Source organism: Salvelinus alpinus, chromosome 20 (genome assembly GCF_045679555.1).
Source record: "Salvelinus alpinus chromosome 20, SLU_Salpinus.1, whole genome shotgun sequence".
NCBI lineage: Eukaryota > Metazoa > Chordata > Actinopteri > Salmoniformes > Salmonidae > Salvelinus > Salvelinus alpinus.
Window position 1 is genome coordinate 42250096 of NC_092105.1, and position 25967 is coordinate 42276062.

General features: G+C 44.6%; 3 protein-coding genes across 19 annotated transcripts in view; all 3 read right to left on the minus strand.

Moving 5' to 3' along the window:
- LOC139546930 (protein TANC1-like) overlaps positions 1 to 3474 on the minus strand; it is a 303586-nt gene extending 300112 nt beyond the window's left edge. For 10 of the 11 annotated variants that reach the window (XM_071355900.1, XM_071355905.1, XM_071355909.1 and 7 more), the window contains exon 1: positions 3369 to 3457. The gene's annotated coding sequence lies outside the window, so the exon portion shown is untranslated. Of the gene's footprint in view, positions 1 to 3368 lie in introns of all 11 variants that reach the window. The other variant, XM_071355901.1, reaches the window with a different exon arrangement.
- Positions 3475 to 5399: 1925 nt separating this feature from the next.
- Positions 5400 to 8046, minus strand: LOC139546935 (death-associated protein-like 1 homolog). Its single transcript, XM_071355921.1, has 4 exons — positions 7637 to 8046; positions 6429 to 6528; positions 6182 to 6245; positions 5400 to 5966 (listed from the first exon to the last, which is right to left on the minus strand). Exons 1-4 carry the CDS (start codon positions 7701 to 7703, stop codon positions 5841 to 5843), a joined length of 357 nt encoding a protein of 118 aa, XP_071212022.1. The 5' UTR covers positions 7704 to 8046; the 3' UTR covers positions 5400 to 5840.
- A 559-nt stretch (positions 8047 to 8605) lies between these two features.
- LOC139546934 (plakophilin-4-like) overlaps positions 8606 to 25967 on the minus strand; it is a 123795-nt gene continuing 106433 nt past the window's right edge. For 5 of the 7 annotated variants that reach the window (XM_071355917.1, XM_071355916.1, XM_071355915.1 and 2 more), the window contains 9 exons: positions 22203 to 22394; positions 21264 to 21437; positions 20671 to 20821; positions 19699 to 19891; positions 19166 to 19250; positions 11591 to 11708; positions 11229 to 11360; positions 10397 to 10470; positions 8606 to 9682 (listed from right to left, as the gene is read on the minus strand). In XM_071355917.1, coding sequence (XP_071212018.1) covers positions 9428 to 9682; positions 10397 to 10470; positions 11229 to 11360; positions 11591 to 11708; positions 19166 to 19250; positions 19699 to 19891; positions 20671 to 20821; positions 21264 to 21437; positions 22203 to 22394 — 1374 coding nt within the window. In that variant the 3' untranslated portion in view covers positions 8606 to 9427. The remainder of the gene's footprint in view (positions 9683 to 10396; positions 10471 to 11228; positions 11361 to 11590; positions 11709 to 19165; positions 19251 to 19698; positions 19892 to 20670; positions 20822 to 21263; positions 21438 to 22202; positions 22395 to 25967) is intronic. The other 2 variants (XM_071355919.1, XM_071355918.1) reach the window with 1 other exon arrangement.

The following is a 25967-nucleotide window of genomic DNA, read 5'->3' on the forward strand; positions in this document are numbered from 1 at the left end:
CCCTGGATCTCAACCCTGCCCTGTGCAATTGGGTCCTGAACTTCCTGACGGGCCGCCCACAGGTGGTGAAGGTTGGAAACAACATCTCTACTTCGCTCATCCTCAACACTGGGGCCCCACAAGGGTGCGTGCTCAGCCCCCTCCTGTACTCCCTTTTCATCCATGACTGCGTGGCCATGCACGCCTCCAACTCAATCATTAAGTTTGCAGACGACACAACAGTATTAGTGTGTATTACCAACAACGACGAGACAGCCTACAGGGAGGAGGTGAAGACTCTCAGAATGTGGTGTCAGGAAAATAACCTCTCACTCAACGTCAACAAAACAAAGGGGATGATCATAGACTTCAGGAAACAGCAGAAGGAGCACCTCCCTATCCACAATGACGGGAGAGTAGTGGAGAAGGTGAAAAGTTGTAAGTTCCTCGGGGGTACACATCACTGACAAACTGAAATGGGTGCCCTCCAGGACACCTACAGCACCCGATGTCACCGGAAGGCCAAAAAGATCATCAAGGATTACAACCACCTGAGCCACTGTCTGTTCACCCCGCTATCATCCAGATGGCGAGGTCAGTACAGGTGCATCAAAGCTGGGACCAAGAGACTGAAAAACAGCTTCTATCTCAAGGCCATCAGACTGTTAAACAGCCATCACCAGCACAGAGAGGCTGCTGCCTATATACAGACTTAAAATCATTGGCCACTTTAATAAATAATACTAGTCACTTTAATAATGCCACTTTAACAATGTTTACATATCTTGCATTACTCATCTCATATGTACAGTTTATACTGTATTCTATACTATCTATTGCATCTTAGCCTATGCCGCTCTGACATTGCTCATCCATATATTTATACATTCAAATAAATATATAGGCTCAAGCATTTCACTACACTCACAATAACATCTGCTAACCATGTGTATGTGACCAATAAAATTAGAAACAAGCTAGGTGTTGTAGCAAACAGTCTTTGGTTGCCTAGGCAACACCCCCCACAATGCAGCAGCAGTACACACAGAAATAGAATGAATAGAACTGGCTTGGAACCTGCAACCCTGGTAATTTAACTGGTAAACTCATGGGTACACTCGCAGTGAGAGGAGAAAATGTGCTATTCTAACAGTTATTATGGAGACTGTGGTCATTTGGCTGACCGTCAACCAAAATTCCATGACCATCACAGCCCTAGTGTCAACCCATATCTTTACACCAGCATTAGCGCACAACCAGATTCACGGAGAATCCTTCCAATAACATTTCATTTTATAAAACCAACTCACACGGAGAGCTCTGAAAACAAACAGCACACACTTTCCCTGTTTTTGCCACACAAAACAATTCTGGTGAACAATTTTCTGGTAATGAGGGTCCATAAAAACCCAATTAAACTCTTCATGTCAGTAGACATTCAATATTGCTCCTTATTACTGGAATAATGTGCCACATTATGTGGTAGAATAATTTGCTACATAATGTGGACAGTGTTTGGACATCCTGGCCTGAACACTGTCAGGTCAGTGGCTCCATTGACTGTCTCCTCACCCCCAAATTGTCTCCTTGGTTCCAGCACCTGTTACTGGGCAACTGGCTATGAACCATGGGAACCAGGTTCTCTACTGTGACTACAGACCTCCTCGGCACTTTAAAGGCTACATACACTAACTTTGCAAATGACTTATAACATTTGTTTTCTTCAGATAAACTATTATGACAGTGCACACTTCAGTCCAGTCATCACAAGCAAGCACCTGTCAGCTGCAGTCAGTCAGTCACCAGTTGTGGAGCTGGAAATATTTTTAAGCTTAGATGTCATGATTGTGAAATGGATAATAGGCTAACTCTGAAGGTTATGGATATGTAAATGTTTAATAGAGAAGAGACAAGCTTTTATCTTATCATATGTAAGGTCAACTGAACTGTAGTGACTATGTAGGACACAACAACAAAATGGTTTGAATTCATCTGAACTTTGTGTCAGACTCAAAGCACTTTCCAGGCAGCCTACCATCACAAAGTTCAGCGAGGACATGCTATGTTCATTCAATTAATCTGCCCCTTTTCATCAAAATGGAAACGGACCTTTCAGCATGAAGAACTTTTCAGAAAGAACTACAGTAACTTTTTAAAGCATCTGAGGTTTACATGAGTTCCAAAAAGCAAGGAAGTGTCTTATGTAAACAGAACAAACTTACTTCAACATGACTCAAACCAAGGGTGAGCAAGTATACTGCATATGGGTTGGGTCTTGAATTCAAAACCACCACATCATATACATTTCAAGCATCAAACAAGACCACATTACTATGTAATAAACTATTTCTGATCCATTAAAAACAGGATATCATTTTAGCACTTAACATTACAGAATATAATAAAGTGCAATAGAATTGTTAATGGTATGGTAACTAGTTAGTTTCACACAATAAACACGGGAATAGACCACATCAACCTACTTGGTTTTATTATAGAGGGGTAACAACACAAGAACAATATAGTAAAATGGAAGGGTTTGCGGATAGGGTTAAAAAGGGGTGGGATACCTGTTATTCTAGCTACTATGGCACACAGTGTGTGGTGTTTTACCTGAAAAAAATATAATTAGCCTATACTGTACTTAAATGAATTGGTATCTGGCCAAATAATGTTTACGTTGTGTGTAACTAACGTGTTACTATACCATTGCCATGTTATTCATAGTAGTAGCAAAGCCAACAGCTGTTTTTTTTTTTTGGTCTCTTGTAGGAATGCATTGCAGACAGTTTACACATTTCCCAAGCACGCCAAAATGAGCGGCAGTTTCAGCGTGAGACTATAAAATCAAATAAGGCCAACAGGATTTAGTTCAGCGAGGTTCTGAGTGGCCTGATAACAGCGACAAAACCTGCCAAGTTGCACAGCTAAAGTTTTTGAACATAAGTTTAAGTTATGGTTGGACTCAATAGAAATGTCTAAAGATTTTAGTTAAGACTTGACAGCTTGACTTAAAGCTCGAGCTGTCAATGAGCGCACTTTCACAAGAACCCTCTACTTTGCTCAACAAATAATTGATTTTAAAGTGAGGCCCTATCGCTCACTATTAAACACACTTCCCGTATAATAGCAATAGACATGTTAATTTAACGTTCTGTTTCTTTCTCCAATGTGAACTCACAGCGCTTCCAGTCATTCACGTTCCAGCGTATTCATCCTCCTTACTAGCTCTTCCTCCACTAGACAGCCTGAGAAAAGCCGAAACTAAACTCTCCAAATAGCTAGCTAAGTTAGGCTACTTTCTCTCCTCAAACCAAACTAAACACAGTCCAAGCTGTACTTGATAGTTCTCTAAAGACGAACACACTGAACTTAAGTCAAATATTTACCTGGTAAATGTCATGGATATCTCAGTAGGAAAAGTTTTCCAACAGCTTATCTCCACATGAATCGTTTGATGGACCAAAGGTACTGCGCGAGCTCCTCCCTCTCACCATGAGGTCATTTATAACTTGGTCGTGCGCGCAACTGCGCATCAACTGCAGTGCACGGTACTGGTAACCATGCAGACCAACATGCATAGTGCATGCCTAATGTGCACAATCTTATTTAATCAAAGTACAGTAGTGATGCGCATTTATTATGTGGGCAAAACTACAAAGCCCTTTGTTGTTGTTTTGTTGTTGTTACGTTTATTCCATGTAGGCCGATATTACATTTGCGAAACGTTTTTGATGTGGTGTAAAATTACTTGCTGAACGAAGATTACTGGATTAGTGTTTCATTGAGTGATATTTAATGTGAAGTAAAGTACACGTGCCTTAGGCTTGCTCTTTATACCATTATAGTCAGGTGTATGGCGACACCGTGAGGCACAAACTGCTATCTCAATCAACTGTCTTTTCAAGTACTTTCAATTTTCGGGATGGAGGTGACCGGTCTGAAATAAAAAATGTGCAACTTTTAAAACATTTTTATGTGGAAGCTCCCGAGTGGCACATTAGTCTAAGGCACTGCATCTCATTGCTAGAGGCGTCACTACAGACACCCTGGTTCGAATCCAGGCTGCATCACATCCGGCTGTGATTGGGAGTCCCATAGGGCGGCGCACAATTGGCCCAGCTGCGTCATTGTAAATAATAATTTGTTCTTAACTGACTTGCCTTGTTAAATAAAGGTTAAATACAACAACAAAATGTATTCCCACTTCCTTGTCCCACCCATACACGTGGCCCTCCTGGTGTAAAAACTTAAGTAAAATATACAAGGACTAACAACCACAGAAGTAGCCTGTACACCACAATGGATACTACAACTTATATTAGGCATTGGTTTTCATATTGTTTATAACAACGTCGTTCCTATAATTATTTTCTTGAGCAGAAATGTTTTAAAATATAACAGAATGTGATTAAGAAACAGCACATATTTTGGTTACCTCTCTCCTCCTCCCCTGCGCGAGGCAGGGTTATTGTTGGACTCGTGTTTTCTCAGCAGTACAGCAGATGTCATAGAAGCAATCAACCCTGTCAGATGGCTGGGAAGTCATTGGCAGGGAAATGCACCGTCTGTCTGCAGCTCAGCAGACCACCAACCACTCCATCCCTCAGCTAGAGACTGAGGCCTCAGAATTACATACACAGATGGTACCAAAGGCTTGAGTGAACATTGAGCACCACAGAGCTTTAGGTGTGCATGGTATCTCAATGTTATAAATATGATATCTATCCTCCAGTCTCCTTGTTATGAATGCACAGGTAACTAGCCCGAATCCCAACGGATCAAAAAGCCTCATAGGCTGAAGGAGAGAACAAAGCGAGGGCCTTCTCATATTCTGTCCAACCTCACCAGCTGCTGGAATAGAATCCAGCTAAGACTGCCAATTGATGTAAAAACATTTGTTTCCTGCATTATGCTACTACCATCTTGCAAAATGACAGGTTAGTATGGCCTAGTATTTCCCAGTGTGCCATAAAAGGCTTTTACTGGCACTGACTTCTTTGCCACAAAGACAGGCTACAAAAGGTTAGTTTCTGTGTAAACACCAGGACACTGGCATACTGCTGGCAGAGTGTCACTCTTGGGAAATACTGCATAGTACTATAATTATGAAATGGTGTAGTGATGTAAAATATGCATGTGGAAGAGCAGTTCCCATCAATATAATAGACAAGCAAGCCAGAAAATACCTCATGACAGGGGAAAGGACTCAGACCCTGGTTTTCCTAGGTGTAAACATCCATGGTAAAGCTTAAAAAAAGCAACGAAAAATTCCATCTCCTTCAAGCTAACAGTAGTTGTCGCCACCCTCTGGTCATTACAAAATTTGCAGTATGAAAAAGCAACACTTTCAACTGAACAATTCATTAATTGTATTTTATTTAATCTAGAAGTAACCATAAAAAACAAAGGACAAAATGTTTAATGCCATGCAGTTTTTTTTTATTCAAGCTTTTCACTATGAAAACATTCAATGACAAAAGTCAGTCATCCAGCTTATACCCACTTATGCAACATACCATTTCAAAAAGGCCCACCATGTGTGCCTTTAGTTCACTTAGGGTTACAGGATGTCTCATTCGTAAAAAAAAAAAAATGTAAAGGCACAGTAAGTGCTGGTTTGGAGTAAGCTGAAAACCCACCATAACCCTGCAAAGCTCCACTTTCTCACCTAAAAGTAGCAAAGTTACAAATTGCAACTAATTAACAGCCGAATTGATTCTACATTAAATCAAGAAAGTTAAACATTAAAGAATTTTCTGATGTCTCATGTCGGTCCCCTCATGCATATAACTAACACATCCTGTTGGTCTTTCACAGGCGACTTCACATTTCCCCTCAGGCAACTTCAACACGTTGCTTCAGAACTTTTTCGGTTGCTGGATGCAGAAGCTGGACTTGAAAGCTGGCGAGTGTGCCTTCTCCATAGCAGGTCTGAGTCTGCTGTGTTTCACACTTACTGGGGTCTCTGGGAAGTCATGTCCCAACTGAAACAATGAGGACATTTTATAAAATCATGGCTTAACAAGCAATCCGGAGGAGACCATTTTACTATGCCAATCTGAAGAAGCTAGGCTACGAGTAAAGTGTTGAGACTTGCATTAAAATTACGAATGAAGACACTCCCCCCACATCTAAACCTGCTTTTTGGCCAACCCTTGTGGGACTGATGCAGCCATCATTTTAAGTCAGATATCCTTACCTTGTCAAGTGTTCCTGACATCAAGACACTGATTTGCTGCATTCTGCTGGAGGTGGCTGCAGATCTAGAACAGTATTACATGTTTAACGACAAACATTGCAGTTAAGTGTTTTCCTGACGCATTCTCAATGTAAAAACAAAAACATTTGTAAATGACAAGACCCTGTATTTGGGAGTATTGGGTCATTGTCATTTGGCACCAAATAGAATAAAATACTTGAACAGAGATGGGCTACCTGAACTGTACCTGGGTTTGGGAACTTTGTGTTCCCTCTCTGGGTTCACATGGTGGGTGGCATGACTCTCCTCACAGCTTTTCTTGACCACTCGTTTCCCCCCAGCCTTCACTGTGGTGCCAGAGCGGAACCGTTTAAAATAGGGGAAAATTTATTAATTACATACTCATTCTTTGCAAATCCAGAATTTAATGCCATTTGGAAAGTTATACAACTTCCTGCACTTGGTCATGAAGGAGTTAAAACTCTTCAGAGTTACTGTAAGACAAAACCAAACAACTTCAGGTTATAATGTCTTGGAATTTTGCCATTATACAATGAGACTTTGGGAGTGTCAGTGTTGGAAGAAGAAAGTTGGCAGTGAGAATAGAGATCAGCCTTGTTGTTTCTTTTCCATAGACTTGCTGTAGGCAGGTTTAATCAAAATAGTCTACTTTACCCACATCCTGTCAAAACAAAAAGTGCTTTGATGTTCTAGAATACCACCAAACAACGTGTAGCTCAGAAATAATTACATTTGTACTGTGCAAAGAATCTCTTTCAGGGGCAGGTATCAAGCGGGGCAGAACTGATCCAATTTTTTTTATTTTATCACTCCTACGGCCCCATAATTTATTTTCTGCGACATCTGCATGTCACACCAGAACAGTATGCAATAGGCATATCGTAGGCCAGGTCCAAAACCAAAGATTTGTGGAAATGCAAACATCCCGTCAATTAGCATTTTAATAATAGTTTGAGTGGGACTATTTGTACTCAAAATCCCCATACATAAGCAAAAATCTGCAGAGGACATTCACTTAACTGTATGAACAGTGTTGGCCTGTCCCTTGGGTGCAGTTTAGAGCACAGAATGTACCATGTTTGCACAATAAGCTATGCACCGATTAAATTTTCTTCACGCATCATAACGAAAAAAAGATCATAGTAGCAGTAATGGGGGCATTTAGAACTACTTTAGTTTTAACTCGTTTACCACCTACGCACTTGAGATTTGAGCGTGCGTTCCAACATTGTCGTCTACCAATGTGTTTACAAGATTGTAATAATGTTTGCAGGCGAAAACAAGATCAGGCCTATATTGTAAATGCACTGAATGTAAACCACACTTACCGCCTCGAAAAAGCAAACAAGACATTACATCGAACACATTTTTGGACAAAGAAAATGCACAATTTGATGCAAATGACGAATTAATATGAATAAGTCACCACCATACCTGCTGGAGGATGGCCAGCCTTCAATTCAGGACTCTCTCTTACTCCAGATTTAGATAGTTGCACCATTCTCGACTTCTGAACAACAATAACAGAAGACAAAGTACCACAACGCCCACTTTATACTGCTGAAAGGAAAATGACTTAGTTTACGCAGGAAGCGAGCATCAGCAGCATGTGGCTGCAGCAGACTCATTTATTCCACGAGTGAACCAGAAATATGGAGTGAACAGTTTCAACAACTTGCATGTTCTATCCATTCAGTGTATAGATCAGCGCATGTGTGCATGGTGCTCATTGAGGATGTTCATAATCTAATCCTACTTCTTATCTACCAATTGTCATTTATTCAACACCATTGCTTAGTTCAAAAACAACCTCCAGCCACGCCCCTTTTGTTTTTTTTAGATCTGAATATAAGCGGAATAGATGTAAGCAATATGGTGATGGTAGTGTGAATTTACACATCACTATCTGACTTTTTAAAGATCTGTACATTATGAAAGACCAAGAGTACAGGGAGGGGCTAGAGATATGAGTTTATGAAAATCTCTCATTTATCTTAGTGATAAATGCGTGATATTTATGTAATAAATTGTTTAAAACATTTTGAAAATAAAACTTGATGTCCTGAAGATAAAAAACGATGCCTCCACTATCGGTCTTTTTGTCACTTCTAACAACTTTCAAAGTGTATCTGGAAAGGTCTTTAGTCTGTTTATGAAATAAGACGAAGAAAATTGTCTGGTCATTCTATCATGGTGTCTATCCCAAATGACACCATATTCTTTATATAGTGCACTACTTTTGACAAAGGCCCATAGTGCACTACATTTGACTAGAGACCTATGTAAAGAATAGGGTGCCATTTTATTAGGGACGTATCGTTGTCTTTTTTTTACTGAAATAATTGGATGTATGCAAAGAGGAGAGGATGAGGAAGCATAGTTAGGGAGGAGTTGTAAGAGCTCTTCATGGACCAAATGTTCACATTTATTTCTGTTGGTTGTTGTGCACAGAAAATGTCAGCGAACTATTGATGAAAGATCCAGGACAGAGAATGGAAAAATAAAGAGAATATCTTTCAGTCACAAAAATGTCTGCAATTACACAATTAATTTAAAAAACAAAAGTGAACTTTTATTATCGTTGCATGTTTGTGTTATGATGCCATCTTTCCCCCCTCCCTTTATTTCTTCATATATTTATAGATCTATAATATAGATTTGACATGGCACACCTCTTTACCAGTGCTGATGAACGTAAACCAGGTGGCATTTTTTCTGTATTTACAATAAAATGAAGGAAATGTACAAGACTCCATGGCATACACAATCTCAACATTAAGAACAAATACAATTTGATCCCTCTGTACAAACTAACATCTTTAGGTTACTATATATTTTTTTACAGATATGAGTTCATGATCCATTTTTGCCTACGAACATACACATTCCTCCTTCTGACTCTTTACCGCAAACCTTTCATCACATAACCCACACCTTCACCATGCTACCACAGCTACAGGTTTCCAAAAGAAAAACTAACATCTAGACAGAGCAGGACAACACTCACGATAATGTCCAGTGCCGCCCGCCCCGAACACACCCACTGCTCTTCTTTAAAAATAAAAATAAACACATTCCTTGGTTTCCTTCTTTCTTTGGTTAACATTCCATTTCTCCATCTGCCATCGCATCGATCTCCACATTCAGATCCACATTTTCAAAAACAAACATACAAGTAAAAGTTTATGGAAGAGTTAATCTGTCAGGGTTTCCAAGATGGAGTCCCTATACCCAGGAATCTGGCGAACCTGGGTACTGATCCGCCCTGTAGGAAGGCCTCCGGGTGGTGGAGTAAAAGTCCACGTAGTTCGTGGTGGATTTGAGTCCGTGACCGTGCGACTTTGAGCTGTAGTCTGCCGTGGGGGGAAAGCTGACCACTTCCTCCACGTAGGGGTCATCGTAGCCGTGTGGAGACTGCAGGTACATTCTGTAGGTGTCGTAGTTCCGCCTGCTCGGCTCCTCGGTGTAGTACATCTGCTGCTGTGGAGACAAGAGAAGCAACACAATCAGATCGGTCTATGTCAAATACAGGAAAATATCTACTTTTAACTGTCTGATGGGAGAAAAGGATGATAGTTTGTTGATTCAAACGTATTACAACTTTGTGTATCAAAATTCACGCTGTATGGCTGAACAAAGTTGGTTGTAATGAGTGGTGGCTCTTTAAAATCGGAGGACGGGCTCCAAGTAATGGCTGGAAAAGAATGAATATTATCAAACATCAAAGAAATGGCTTCCGTGCGTTTGAAACCATTCCATTAACGCCATCACAGCCATTATTATGAGACGTCCTTCCTTCACTAGCCTCCTTTGGGTGTAATATCCTGACTGTCTATTTCCTGTCTAGTCAGAGACGGGTAGAGGGAGGAAAGGAGGGCACAAAGCTCCCTTCTCTTGGGTGTTATCCGAGTAGGCACACAGGGACGTGTCCACACTGTGACAGGTGCCTGAGACGCACCCACTGCCGCCCAGCCCATTCCTATTACAGCAGTCACATTCACTCTCGCTCACACAATGACTGATGTGTTGGACGTCTCCCAACTCCCTCATTCACCCACACTGTAATACGTGTCAGTCTCCTTCCATTAGTGTAGCGGAGCGAACCAGCCGCCTGCACCGGCCAAGTTGATAGCGCAGGGAAAGATGGAGATGTTCGACCAAAAGGGATTGATTCAGAGTCTGTAGTGAATTTACCTGTGCTCTTCTGGGGTCCTCTCTTGTCGGCGAGGAGTAGGACCCGATATAATATGGTGACGGCTTTCCAGACCCTGGAAGAGAAATGATCAAGATAACGGTATAACTTAAAATTGCCATGAACATAAACGTTGTTACCGTACAATATTACTCCAGGGAGTGTTGCTGGGTAGCCAGGCAGAAGGTTAGGCAGGGAGGCTGCAGCTTCCCCAGCTCTGTTTACTCTGCCGTCTCAGCACCCCATTGAGGGCTCTCCATCTGGCAGCGGCCATTGTTAGTTGCCCTGAGGAAGAGTAGGGCACTTCCCAAATGGCACCCTTTCCCATATATAGTGCACTACTTTAGACCAGGGCTCTGGTCAAAAGTAGTGCACTATATAGGGAATAGGGTGCCATTTGGGAAGTAGCCCAACTCTTCCTCAGGGCAACTAACAATGACCGCTTTGTAGTGGCTGCTGAGCCGAGTTGCTCACAATGCGGGCGGACCAACGACTATATTGCTCAGCAGACCCACTTAAACGCAACAAAGAGGCTCAAGTGCTCTTTTGAACTACCGACCGTCGAAGAGCCTCCAGCTCCCAATAAGGATGATAAGAAACAGGGAGGTAGGGGATAGTTAGCGGAGAGCTAGGGGAGAGGGGGCATGGAATGCGATTCCTGGGAGTGGTGAGATGGATTACGCCCTACATAGAGGCAGAAAGGCCCTAGGGGATACTTTGATCACGGTCTGGTGCACATGGCTGATATGTTTTCAATCAAATTCCAACGATTCAACCGATACACTGTTTTTATGGGCGATTTTTGTGTGATAATTCTCTATGCTCATTGTTTACCTGTATATTGGTATTTATGTACATTGTTGTCCCCTTGGTTTTTATAAAATTGCATAGTTGACTGTGCCCTGTGATAATCAGAACGGTGTTCTTTGATTCCCAGCATTGCAGGAGAGGAGGTTGCACTGCCAGCTGTGGAGAACACAACATGGAGGTCAAAACAACGAAACGTTGAATTGAAACGCATTCGTGTCCTTATCTAGTGCTACGTCCCCAACGGCTCCTCATTTCCTATCTAGTGCATTACTTTTGAAAAGAGCCCTGTTGGCCCTGGTCAAAAGTAGTGCACTAGGCCCCCTAGGGAATAGATTGCCATTTGGGACGTAGCCTAGGTGAATGATTGTCTACGTAGCTAGGCTGACCTGACTGGTTGACCGGTGACATCTGTATGGTGCTGGTAGGGAGGGTGGGCTGAGACTTGAATCTGTCGCGCTCTAGAGTAGACACGGGCGTGATGAAGTGGTGTTGGTTCCATCCGTCCTGAAGACCACCAGAGAAAGGAAACGGTGTTAGTATGAGCCACAGACACCTGGGGTGCATCACAATCATATTTCCTTTCTCCTGAAGTGTATACTACATCCCACAAACCTAAAAGCATTGGGCTAATGGAAGTTTCCATCATATTTCTTACAGTAAATTTCCTTTAAATGAAGGGAAGTGAACAAATCGAATAGAAATGTAATGGTTGCATACACATATTTAGCAGATGTTATTGTGGGTGTAGTGAAATGCTTGTGTTCCTAGCTCCAACAGTGCAATAATATCTAACAATTCACAACAATATATACACATCTAAAAGTAAAAGAATGGAATCAAGAAATACAGAAATATTAAGACGAGCAATGTCAGAGTTCGGATAATTTATATATATATATATAAAAACACACACACAGTGCATTCGAAAAGTATTCAGACTTATTCCAGATTTTGTTACATTACAGCCTTATTCTAAAATTGATTAAATTATATTTTTCCCTGCGATCTACACACAATAACCCATAATGACAAATCAAAAACAAGTTCAGAAATTTGGGCCATTTTTTTTTTTAAGAAACAGAAATACCTTATTTAGATAAGTATTCAGACCCTTTGCTATGAGACTTGAAATTAAGCTCAAGTGCATCCTGTTTCCATTGATCATCCTTGAGATGTTTCTACAACGTGATTGGAGTCCACCTGTGGAAAATTCAATTGATTGGACATGATTTGGAAAGGCACACACCTGTCTATATAAGGTCCCAAAGTTGACAATGTATGTCAAAGCAAAAACCAAGCCATGAGGTTGAAGGAATTGTCCGTAGAGCTCCGAGACAGGATTATGACGAGGCACAGATCTGGGGAAGGGTACCAAAACTTTTCTGCAGCATTGAATGCGCCCAAGAACATAGTGGCCTCCATCATTGTTAAATGGAAGAAGTTTGGAACCACCACGACTCTTCCGAGAGCTGGCCGCCCGGCCAAACTTAGCTATCGGGGTAGAAAGGCCTTGGTCAGGGAGGTGACCAAAAACCAGATGGTCACTGACAGTGCTCCAGAGTTCCTCTGTGGAGATGGGAGAACCTCCCAGAAGGACAAACATCTCTGCAGCACTCCACCAATCAGGCCTATATGGTAGACGAAAGTCACTTCTCAGTAAAAGGCACCTGACAGCCCGCTTGGAGTTTGCCAAAAGGCACCTAAAGGACTCTCAGACCATGAAAAACAAGATTCTCTGGTCTGATGAAACCAAGATTGAACACTTTGGCCTGAATGCCAACTGGAGGAAACCTGGCACCATCCCTACGTGAAGTATGGTGGTGGCAGCATCATGCTGTTGGGATGTTTTCCAGCGGCAGGGACTGGGAGACTAGTCAGGATCGAGGGAAATATGAACAGAGCAAAGTACAGAGAGATCCTTGATGAAAACCTGCTCCATAGCGCTCAGGACCTCAGACTGTGGTGAAGGTTCACCTTCCAACAGGACAACGACCCTAAGCACACAGCCAAGATAACGCAGGAGTGGCTTCAGGACAAGCCTCTGAATGTCCTTGAGTGGCCCAGCCAGAGCCCTCACTTTAACCCAATCGAACATCTCTGGAAAGACCTGAAAATAGCTGTGCAGCGACACTCCCCATCCAACCTGACAGAGCTTGAGAGGATCTGCAGAGAAGAATGGGAGAAACTCTCCAAATACAGGTGTGCCAAGCTTGTAGCGTCATACCCAAGAAGACTCGAGGCTGTAATAGCTGCCAAAGGTGCTTCAACAAAGTACTGAGTACATTACATAAAAATATATATTTTTTTTAAACACTATGGGCTATTGTGCGTAGATTAATGAGGAAATATGTTAATGTAATCAATTTTAGAATAAGGCGGTAACGTAACAAACAGTGGAAAAAGTGTAGGGGTCTGAAAACTTTCCGAATGCACTGTATACTGTTCAGTATGTGATTGGACGTATAGACATTATGGACAGTATGTGAATAGAATATGTAGTATTTCTGTAGAATACGTAGGATAGAATAGTATATGCACAGCAATAGTTGAATAGGATGGCATTGACTAGAATACAGTATTATACATATGAAATGTAAACATTATTAAAGTGACCAGTGTTCCATGTCTGTGTACAGTTGAAGTCGGAAGTTTACATACACTTAGGTTGGAGTCATTAAAACTCGTTTTTCAATCACTCCACACATTCCTTGATAACAAACTATAGTTTTGGCAAGTCGGTTAGGACATCTACTTTGTGCATGACACAAGTAAATTGTTCCAACAATTGTTTACAAACAAATTATTTAACTTATAACTCACTGTTAATTCAGAAGTTTACATACACTAAGTTGACTGTACCTTTGAACAGCTTGGAAAATTCCAGAAAAATTACGTCATGGCTTTAGAAGCTTCTGATACGCTAATTGACATAATTTGAGTCAATTGGAGATGTACCTGTGGATGTGTTTCAAGGCCTACTTTCAAACTCAGTGCCTCTTTGCTTGACATCATGGGAAAATCAAAAGAAATCAGCCAAGACCTCAGAAATTGCAGACCCCCACAAGTCTGGTTCATCCTTGGGAGAAATTTCCAAATGCGTGAAGGTACCACGTTCATCTGTACAAACAATAGTACGCAAGTATAAACACCATGGGACCAAGCAGCTGTCATACCGCTCAGGAAGGAGACGCGTTCTGTCTCCTAGAGATGAACATGCTTTGGTGCGAAAAGTGCAAATCAATCCCAGAACAACAGCAAAAGACCTTGTGAAGATGCTGGAGGATACAGGTACAAAAGTATCTATATCCACAGTAAAACAAGTCCTATATCGACATAACCTGAAAGGCCACTCAGCAAGGAAGAAGCCACTGCTCCAAAACCGCCATAAAAAAGCCAGACTACGGTTTGCAAATGCACATGGGGAAAAATATCGTAATTTTTGGAGAAATGTCCTCTGGTCTGATGAAACAAAACTAAAACTGTTAGGCCATAATGACCATCGTTATGTTTGGAGGAAAAGGGGGATGCTTGCAAGCCGAAGAACACCATCCCAACCATTTAGCACGGGGATGGCAGCATCATGTTGTGGGAGTGCTTTGCTGCAGGAGGGACTGGTGCACTTCACAAAAAAATTGCTTCATGAGGCAGGAAAATTACGTAGATATATTGAAGCAACATCTCAAGACATCAGTCAGGAAGTTAAAGCTTGGTCGCAAATGGGTCTTCCAAATGGACAATGACCCCAAGCACACTTCCAAAGTTGTGGCAAAATGGCTTAAGGACAACAAAGTCAAGGTATTGGAGTAGCCATCACAAAGCCCTGACCTCAATCCTATAGAAAATGTGTGGGCAGAACTGAAAAAGCGTGTGTGTGCAAGGAGGCCTACAAACGTGACTCAGTTACACCAGCTCTGTCAGGAGGAATGGACCAAAATTCACCCAACTTATTGTGGGAAGCTTGTGGAAGGCTACCCAAAATGTTTGACCCAAGTTAAACAATTTAAAGGCAATGCTACCAAATACTAATTGAGTGTATGTAAACGTCTTACCCATTGGGAATGTGATGAAAGAAATAAAAGCTGAAAGAAATAATTCTCTCTATTATTCTGACATTTCACATTCTTAAAATAAAGTGGTGATCCTAACTGACCTAAAACAGGGAATTTCTACTAGGATTAAATGTCAGGAATTGTGAAAAACTGAGTTTAAATGTATTTGGCTAAGGTGTATGTAAACTTCCAACTTCAACTGTACATAGGGCAGCATCCTCTAAGGTACAGGGTTCAGTAACCGGGTGGTGGCTGGATAGTGACAGTGACTAAGTTCAGGGCTGGGTAATGGGTGGAGGCCGGTTAGTGAAGGCTATTTAACAGTCTGATGTGCACACTTTGGCAGGAAGGAGAGATCATTGGGACGTAGCCCTACTTGTAGACTCTTCCGGCGCCGAAACGAGATGGCCGCCTCGCTTCGCGTTCCTTGGAAAATATGCAGTATTTTGTTTTTTTATGTGTTATTTCTTACATCGGTACCCCAGGTAATCTTAGGTTTCATTACATACAGTCGGGAGGAACTACTGAATATACGATTAACGTCAACTCATCATCGTTCCTACCAGGAATATGACTTTCCCGAAACGGATCCAGTGTTTTGCCTTCCACCCAATACAATGGATCTGATCCCAGCCGGCGACCCTGTGCGACGCCGTAAAAGGGGCAAACGAGGCGGTCTCCTGGTCAGGCTTCGGAGACGGGCACATCGCGCTCCACTCCCTAGCATACTACTCGCCAATGTCCAGTCTCTTGACAATAAGGTTGATGAAATCCGAGCACGGGTAGCATTCCAGAGAGACATCAGGGATTGCAACGTGCTCTGCTTCACGGAAACATGGCTAACTCAAGAGACGCTAACGGAGTCGGTGCAGCCAGCTGGTTTCTTCATGCATCGCGCCGACAGAAACAAACATCTTTCTGGTAAGAAGAGGGGCGGGGGGGTATGCCTTATGATTAACGAGACGTGGTGTGATCATCATAACACACAGGAACTCAAGTCATTCTGTTCACCTGATCTAGAACTCCTCACAATCAAATGTCGACCGCATTATCTACCAAGGGAATTCTCTTCGATCATAATCACAGCCGTATATATTCCCCCCCAAGCAGACACATCGATGGCCCTGAACGAACTTTATCTGACTCTTTGTAAACTGGAAACCACACACCCTGAGGCTGCATTCATCGTAGCTGGGGATTTTAACAAGGCTAATCTAAAAACAAAACTCCCTAAATTCTATCAGCATATCGATTGTGCTACCAGGGCTGGAAAAACCCTAGATCAATGTTATACTAATTTCCGCGACGCATATAAGGCCCTCCCCCGCCCCCCTTTCGGAAAAGCTGACCACGACTCCATTTTGTTGATTCCAGCCTACAAACAGAAACTAAAACAACAAGCTCCCGCGCTCAGGTCTGTTCAACGCTGGTCCGACCAATCTGATTCCACGCTTCAAGACTGCTTCGATCACGCGGATTGGAATATGTTCCGCATTGCGTCCAACAACAATATTGACGAATATGCTGATTCGGTGAGCGAGTTCATTAGGAAGTGCATTGACGATGTCGTACCCACAGCAACGATTAAAACATTCCCAAACCAGAAACCGTGGATTGACGGCAGCATTCGCGTGAAACTGAAAGCGCGAACCACTGCTTTTAACCAGGGCAAGGTGACCGGAAGCATGACCGAATACAAACAGTGTAGCTATTCTCTCCGCAAGGCAATCAAACAGGCTAAGTCCCAGTACAGAAACAAAATCGAGTCGCAATTCAACAGCTCAGACACAAGAGGTATGTGGCAGGGTCTACAGTCAATCACGGATTACAAAAAGAAAACCAGCCCCGTCGCGGACCAGGATGTCTTGCTCCCAGACAGGCTAAACAACTTTTTTGCCCGCTTTGAGGACAATACAGTGCCACTGACACGGCCCCCTACCAAAACCTGCGGGCTCTCCTTCACTGCAGCCGAGGTGAGTAAAACATTTAAACGTGTTAACCCTCGCAAGGCTGCAGGCCCAGACGGCATTCCCAGCCGCGTCCTCAGAGCATGCGCAGACCAGCTGGCTGGTGTGTTTACGGACATATTCAATCAATCCTTATCCCAGTCTGCTGTTCCCACATGCTTCAAGAGGGCCACCATTGTTCCTGTTCCCAAGAAAGCTAAGGTAACTGAGCTAAACGACTACCGCCCCGTAGCACTCACTTCCGTCATCATGAAGTGCTTTGAGAGACTAGTCAAGGACCATATCACCTCCACCCTACCGGACACCCTAGACCCACTCCAATTTGCTTACCGACCCAATAGGTCCACAGACGACGCAATCGCAACCACACTGCACACTGCCCTAACCCATCTGGACAAGAGGAATACCCATGTGAGAATGCTGTTCATCGATTACAGCTCAGCATTTAACACCATAGTACCCTCCAAACTCGTCATCAAGCTCGAGACCCTGGGTCTCGACCCCGCCCTGTGCAACTGGGTCCTGGACTTCCTGACGGGCCGCCCCCAGGTGGTGAGGGTAGGTAACAACATCTCCACCCCGCTGATCCTCAACACTGGGGCCCCACAAGGGTGCGTTCTGAGCCCTCTCCTGTACTCCCTGTTCACCCACGACTGCGTGGCCATGCACGCCTCCAACTCAATCATCAAGTTTGCGGATGACACTACAGTGGTAGGCTTGATTACCAACAACGACGAGACGGCCTACAGGGAGGAGGTGAGGGTCCTCGGAGTGTGGTGTCAGGAAAATAACCTCACACTCAACGTCAACAAAACAAAGGAGATGATTGTGGACTTCAGGAAACAGCAGAGGGAGCACCCCCCTATCCACATCGACGGGTCAGTAGTGGAGAAGGTGGAAAGTTTTAAGTTCCTCGGTGTACACATCACGGACAAACTGAATTGGTCCACCCACACAGACAGCGTCGTGAAGAAGGCGCAGCAGCGCCTCTTCAACCTCAGGAGGCTGAAGAAATTCGGCTTGTCACCAAAAGCACTCACAAACTTCTACAGATGCACAATCGAGAGCATCCTGTCGGGCTGTATCACCGCCTGGTACGGCAACTGCTCCGCCCACAACCGTAAGGCTCTCCAGAGGGTAGTGAGGTCTGCAGAACGCATCACCGGGGGCAAACTACCTGCCCTCCAGGACACCTACACCACCCGATGTCACAGGAAGGCCATAAAGATCATCAAGGACAACAACCACCCAAGCCACTGCCTGTTCACCCCGCTATCATCCAGAAGGCGAGGTCAGTACAGGTGCATCAAAGCAGGGACCGAGAGACTGAAAAACAGCTTCTATCTCAAGGCCATCAGACTGTTAAACAGCCACCACTAACATTTAGCGGCCGCTGCCAACATACTGACTCAACTCCAGCCACTTTAAAAATGGGAATTGATGGAAATTATGTAAAAATGTACCACTAGCCACTTTAAACAATGCCACTTAATATAATGTTTACATACCCTACATTACCCATCTCATATGTATATACTGTACTCTATATCATCTACTGCATCTTGCCATCTTTATGTAATACATGTACCACTAGCCACTTTAAACTATGCCACTTTATGTTTACATACCCTACAGTACTCATCTCATATGTATATACCGTACTCTATACCATCTACTGCATCTTGCCTATGCCGTTCTGTACCACCACTCATTCATATATCTTTATGTACATATTCTTTATCCCTTTACACTTGTGTGTGTATAAGGTAGTAGTTGTGGAATTGTTAGGTTAGATTACTTGTTGGTTATTACTGCATTGTCGGAACTAGAAGCACAAGCATTTCGCTACACTCGCATTAACATCTGCTAACCATGTGTATGTGACTAATAAAATTTGATTTGATTTGAGTTGGCCTCCTCATCCAAACCCTAGTCATTCTCTTACCTTCTTATAGATAGTTCTCAGGTCTCTGTACTGCCAGAGTGTGTTGAGGACCTGAGCGGCAGCTTTCACCACCTTCATGGAGTACCTTTTAGGGACAGAGAGACACGCGTCACTACACATTACCACTGAGAATTTATGACCACGGCCTCTTAGGAATCGGTGGCAAAAACATGACATATTGCATGTTTCTGTGGTAGAAAAATGTGTCTACACTCAACTGTCCTCACAACGCTCGCGTTTAGATCATTCTGAGGTGTAACCTCAGGACATATGAACCCAGAGCTTCCTTGTGGAAGCCCAATTTGCCTCTTCTTAGACACTCCATGTGCATCCCAAATGACACCCTATTCTGTATAGAGTATCATGCACTACGTTTGACCAGACCCTCTGTTCCTTGTATGTTTTTTCCCCGTTCCCATAACGCTCTGATCAAAGGTATTGCACTATAAAAGAGAATCCGGTGCCATTTAGGACGCAATGCAGACTCGGTCTTAGAAGCAGCCGAAGGCAGTCTTTCCCCCCCTTTCCCTTACCTCTCTCCCCTGCCCTTGGTGATGTTGAACAGCTTCTCGATGCCGCCCGTGTCGGCCAGTGCCTTGGCGTTCTCCATGTTCTTGCTGGTGACCTCGTGCAGGGTGCAGCAGATGGCCGCCACCGTCTCGTCAGAGAGCAGGGTGGTGTCGCCCCCAGGGAGACGGTTCACCAGGTCCCTCATCGCATACTTCCCTGGGAGGTAGGAAAGGAGGTAGAGAAGGCAGGAAGGAGAGAGGGATAAAGTACTGCTTATGTACTGTACTTGTAACTTCCTTAATAAATTGACCATCTAGATTATGACAAGGTTTCTTTATAAGCTGATTCTATTTGTCATCCTCACCTTCATATACATTATATTCCATTTGATATTTTTTTGCTGCAAATAATTAATCTAGCTACACCTTCAACTAAAACGCCACAGAGAGAGAAAGACATTCATTGGATTTGTGTCCTACGTAATGTATTTGTACGGCAGATTCCTTTCTCTACACAGTGTACTTTTTACATTGCGGATGCTACATGAGTTCAGCTTGAGTTGAACTTCCACAGCCTACCATGTGGCTTTCCATAGTGCTAGTAGCCACCCAAGGGTCTACCCCTACAGATCCTACAAACCCTTGTCCCCCCACCTCTAATTTCCCATCATCCCTTGCATTTTTCATACTCTGTAATGCTGCATAGCACATGTAGGTAAACCAGTATATAGTGTTGGTCTTTATTTATTTGCTCTGTGCTTGTGTAGCACATGTGCATAGCCTCCTGTACTGGTGGGTTGCGTTCCCCCCCCTACTACATTGCAGATGCATTGGATCAACCAATGGTTGTGCGCTACGTCATCGACTGCACAGTCGGGATCAAATTGTTATATTATATGATGTGGTGAGCAGATACGATAAACACCTGTCCATGTGTTGTGAGACCTGGAACGTGGCCCGGGTCATCCCTTCACAGAGCCTGTGTTCGCTCCTCACCTATGAGCTCCTTGTTCCTGACGTCCAGGGCCATGTTCCTCAGGGCGGTGGCCACAGAGCAGACCACCCTGTCGTTGTCCATCCTCAGCAGCTCCACCAGGATGGGCAGACCCTTCTCCTTACGCACCGCCGCACGGATGTACGCCGCAAACTAGTACAGAGAAGACAGAGAGAGGACGTTTAAGCTCTCCAACGCATCTCGACCCAAAAGTGTACACTTCAAGTTTCCAAGAAGGAAATGTATTTTGCAGCAATTAGCATACAGTACATAGAAGACTTAAAAACGTACATTGACTTCACCTATAAATGACAATTGACATTAGTTTTACTGGCATGCTTATGGAGCAGAGTTCCCATTTAAAAATGGTTGCCTTCACACATCTAAGAAACCATACCTGTTACACAGGGGGAAAATAACATTCAATAGAGCAGTGTTCCTGTCATATCCTCTCCTGGGTGCTGTGTTGCATGTGTCCCAAAATGGCACCCTATTCCCTATATAGCGCACTACTTCTGACCGGCCCTGGTCAGAAGTAGTGCGCTATATATAGAGAATAGGGTGCCATTCGGGATGCAATATAGGTACTATATACCTTCCAGTTCCCAGCAGACAGGTTCTGTAAGGAGCCCGCTGAGCCCTCCAGAGTGGCAGGGTTGGAGCTCTCGGCCAGCATGGTCAGGTAGGGCTTCACCACGGCTGGGTGCCACAACATCTCCGCCCCCTTGGGGGACTTGGAGAAGCCGGGGATGGGGCCCACTCCGTCCCACTGAAAACACATGATCACGACTAGAGGTTCTAATACAATGTTGACCATATACGATGACCGAGTACAGTGTTGAGATTCACTTTAGCTCAGGGGCTGTATGTGTCTCAGAGTAGGAGTGCTGATCTAGGATCAGTTGAGCCTTTTTTAAGATCAGAATTAAAAAAATATTATATGGACAGGAGATACCTGGTCCTAGATCAGCACTCCTGCTCTGAGACGTTTTGTGAATATGGGCTCCTAGAAGAGTATTAAAGGAATAGTTCACTCCAAAATCAAAGTCTGTCAGATGTGGTCTACTTAGTCCACGTCCCACGCCATCTGTTGTGTAGATCCAGCGATACGACGACTCAATCCCAAATGATTTGGAAAGACAGGCAGACTCCGTCTGATTCCGTCATGTTAGACACAACAGAAGGCGTGGAACGTAAACTCATCTCGCTACTAGACTACTGTTGATTTTTCTTTTTAAATATATATATATATATATATATATATATACACACACGTTTGACAAACATTTGGAGTGAACATTCACATTAAAGCCTGGAAAGTGACATTTACGCCACTCAGTGATGAGGTGTCATTCCAAAACTCGCCTGGAGTGAACATTCACTTTGGAGGCCTAGGAAGTGATATTTCCACCACTCAGATAGAAGTTGTGTCTGAAATGGCACCCTATTCCCTATATAGTGCACTGCAAAAAGAAGGTGCACTACATAGGGTGCCATTTGAGACTTAACCGGCGTTCTTATTCCCCAAGCTTACCTGGTCTTCCTGGGAGCCCCTTTTCTTCTTCTTCTTCTTCCGGCCCCAGCAGCTGGATTCCACGTCCTTACTGGGAGACTCACTGCCCAGTAGACCGTCCAGCTCCTGGGCTCCCTGAAACCTTGACGGGGGCATCTCCAGCTCCAGGCGATACGACAGGTTCCTCAGAGTGCAAATACAGTTCTCCACAATCTAGAGAGAGAGAGAGGAGAGGCGGGGAGTCCTGTTAATCATTGAATGTTATTTTATTTATTTAATGTTTCTATACGACTGTGCAGTAACACTTTCCATGCCAATAAAGCCTTTTGAATTTGAGAGCATTTCAGCTATACCACAAATAAAGGCATCTGCAAGGGAAGGCAAATCCACATTTTTGAGGACAGCGATAAGGACCAGGAAAACAGGTTACTGACAGTAAACATGTACCAGAACGGCACTGTCATGGTCCAGGGCAGTGAGGCTGCACTCAGCTCTGTTGTGCTTCCCCACCCTAACGAAGACAGCAGAAAGCAAAAAAGACCAGGACAGCACCCCGACCTCTCCCCTCACCTCAGGCACCCCAACAGCAGGACTATCCTCCCCCCTGCCTGCCTACAACCACCAGAGCCAAGACCACACTACCATCAGCCTGCTGAGAGACAGGCTGGCTCTGTTAGAAGTATGGGTATTAGTATAAGTATTACTGAGCTGAAGGAGCAGCCCCCCCAGCTACACCACCACCAGCCCAGACACAGAGCTTCTACAGGACCAGAATAACCAGTGCAGGACCCAGCTGAAGAACTCTGTCCAGGAGCTGAGAGAGAGCCTTACCACAGCGCTTGAGGTAAAGGCCACCATGAGGAGAGAGCTGGTGCAGGTAAAGGAGGAGATGGCAAAGGAGTTGTCTGTCATCAAGAGGGTGCTGCAGCACAGAGAGCAGACTGTAGAGACTCCTAGAGAGAAGCTGCAGCCCCTCACCACCCCTAACAACCCCACTGACCCACCTTTACCCACAAACCCCCCCCCATACCGACACCACTTTACCCACACCCCCAGTCAACAAGGAGGCTCACATAGGGACACCTACTACAGAGAGAAGCTCTCCAGCCCCCCCTGACACACCCCTCCATGTACACAGGCCCTGTGTACCTCAGACCCAGACCGTAAACACACTAATCTGGTAAAACCCACTGAGGTGGCCATCCTCATTGACTCAAATGGGAAATTCATCCAAGAAGATAAACTCTTCCCCCAAAACAAGGTGTGCAAAATATGGTGCCCAAAAACACAGGATGCACTCCACATCCTGTCCCAGCCTGACTTTGTCTCTGGGTGGCACACCAGGCCACATTATTATTCACACCGGCACCAACAACCTGCGAGAGGAGCAGGAGAGAGTAGGCAGCCTGGTCAACAGAGTAGAGGAGACAGGAGCAGGAGAGAGTAGGCAGCCTGGTCAACAGAGTAGCAGAGGGCCTCTGAGCTGTTCCCCAACTCCTACATCACCATCTCCACTCTGCTGCCCCGCAAAGACTTTCATCCCCGTACCATTCAGAAAGTCAACGCTGACATCACCAGAGGGTGTGGCCTACTCCCGAACGTACACATTGCTCACCACCCAACAATCACCCCAGAGCATCTGCACGACCACTCCCACCTGAGGAAGCAGACAGTAGGGATGTTTGCCAAGTCTCTAAAGGATGTGGCACTTGGTAGACAAACACCCCATGCCGCACTGGACAGAGGACCACCCAGAGACCCCTACCAGAACACTGCACCACCAAGGAGCCCCAGGCCCCTTCAACGCCACACCAGACCCAGCGCACCCCACAGGCCCCACCCACCACCAGAGCATCACCACTTCCATCGGCTTAGCCAGACCGGACCGGGCCCAGCCTACTACCCCGCACCACACCACCACCAGACCAGAGAGGAAGCCCCCCGGCCCAGAACTGGTCCTCCTCCACTCCACAGGGCCCAACAGCAGGACCAGCGCAGCTACGCAGAGGTCGTCAGAGGACAGGAGAATCCTGTAGGATTAAGTGAGATTAAACAGCTCCTCCAATACATCTGCACTAAACACACACGGACGCATGCACACACACACACACCTATTGTACTAGAATTGACTTGTTCAATGAATAGGAATATTTATATAACAGAAAAAATGTTACCTGTTATCCTGTTTATCTCACTCTTAACAACTTATTAGTTACTGTATTTCTGACTGCTATTCTTTCTTTTTGCAACATGAAATCACTATCAGTTAGCATGTGGAACATTCAGGGCCTAAACTCATCAACCTTTGGACTGGAGAGTTTAGCACTGGAGTTCAACAAAATCTTAAAGATGTTGACGTCATCATTCTGCAGGAGACATGGTGTAAGGCTGACATTGTCACTCACTGTCCCACAGGCTACAGAGAGGTAATTGTGCCGTCACAGAAACACAGCTCTGTCAATAGAGGCAGAGACTCCGGAGGAATGATCATTTGATACAAATCTGAACTACAAAATCTAATTGAGCCCCTCAAAATTGGTAAATACCACAATTCGTTAAAACTGAAAAAAGAACTTGTACTGACAGAAAAACGTGTTCCTTTACGCAATATATATCCCCCCCACTTAGAATTCCCATATTACTCAGAGGAGATCTTCCCTATCCTTGAGGAAGAGACGGAGCCATTTCCAGGCCCAGGGAAATGTGCTCATCTGTGGGGACACAAATGCGCACACAGGAACACTACCTGATTTACATTTACATTTACATTTAAGTCATTTAGAAGACGCTCTTATCCAGAGCGACTTACAAATTGGTGCATTCACCTTATGATATCCAGTGGAACAACCACTTTACAATAGTGCATCTAACTCTTTTAAGGGGGGGGGGGGTTAGAAGGATTACTTTATCCTATCCTAGGTATTCCTTAAAGAGGTGGGGTTTCAGGTGTCTCCGGAAGGTGGTGATTGACTCCGCTGACCTGGCGTCGTGAGGGAGTTTGTTCCACCATTGGGGTGCCAGAGCAGCGAACAGTTTTGACTGGGCTGAGCGGGAACTGTACTTCCTCAGAGGTAGGGAGGCGAGCAGGCCAGAGGTGGATGAACACAGTGCCCTTGTTTGGGTGTAGGGCCTGATCAGAGCCTGAAGGTACGGAGGTGCCGTTCCCCTCACAGCTCCGTAGGCAAGCACCATGGTCTTGTAGCGGATGCGAGCTTCAACTGGAAGCCAGTGGAGAGAGCGGAGGAGCGGGGTGACGTGAGAGAACTTGGGAAAGTTGAACACCAGACGGGCTGCGGCGTTCTGGATGAGTTGTAGGGGTTTAATGGCACAGGCAGGGAGCCCAGCCAACAGCGAGTTGCAGTAATCCAGACGGGAGATGACAAGTGCCTGGATTAGGACCTGCGCCGCTTCCTGCGTGAGGCAGGGTCGTACTCTGCGAATGTTGTAGAGCATGAACCTACAGGAACGGGTCACCGCCTTGATGTTAGTTGAGAACGACAGGGTGTTGTCCAGGATCACGCCAAGGTTCTTAGCACTCTGGGAGGAGGACACAATGGAGTTGTCAACCGTGATGGCGAGATCATGGAACGGGCAGTCCTTCCCCGGGAGGAAGAGCAGCTCCGTCTTGCCGAGGTTCAGCTTGAGGTGGTGATCCGTCATCCACACTGATATGTCTGCCAGACATGCAGAGATGCGATTCACCACCTGGTTATCAGAGGGGGGAAAGGAGAAGATTAATTGTGTGTCGTCTGCATAGCAATGATAGGAGAGACCATGTGAGGATAT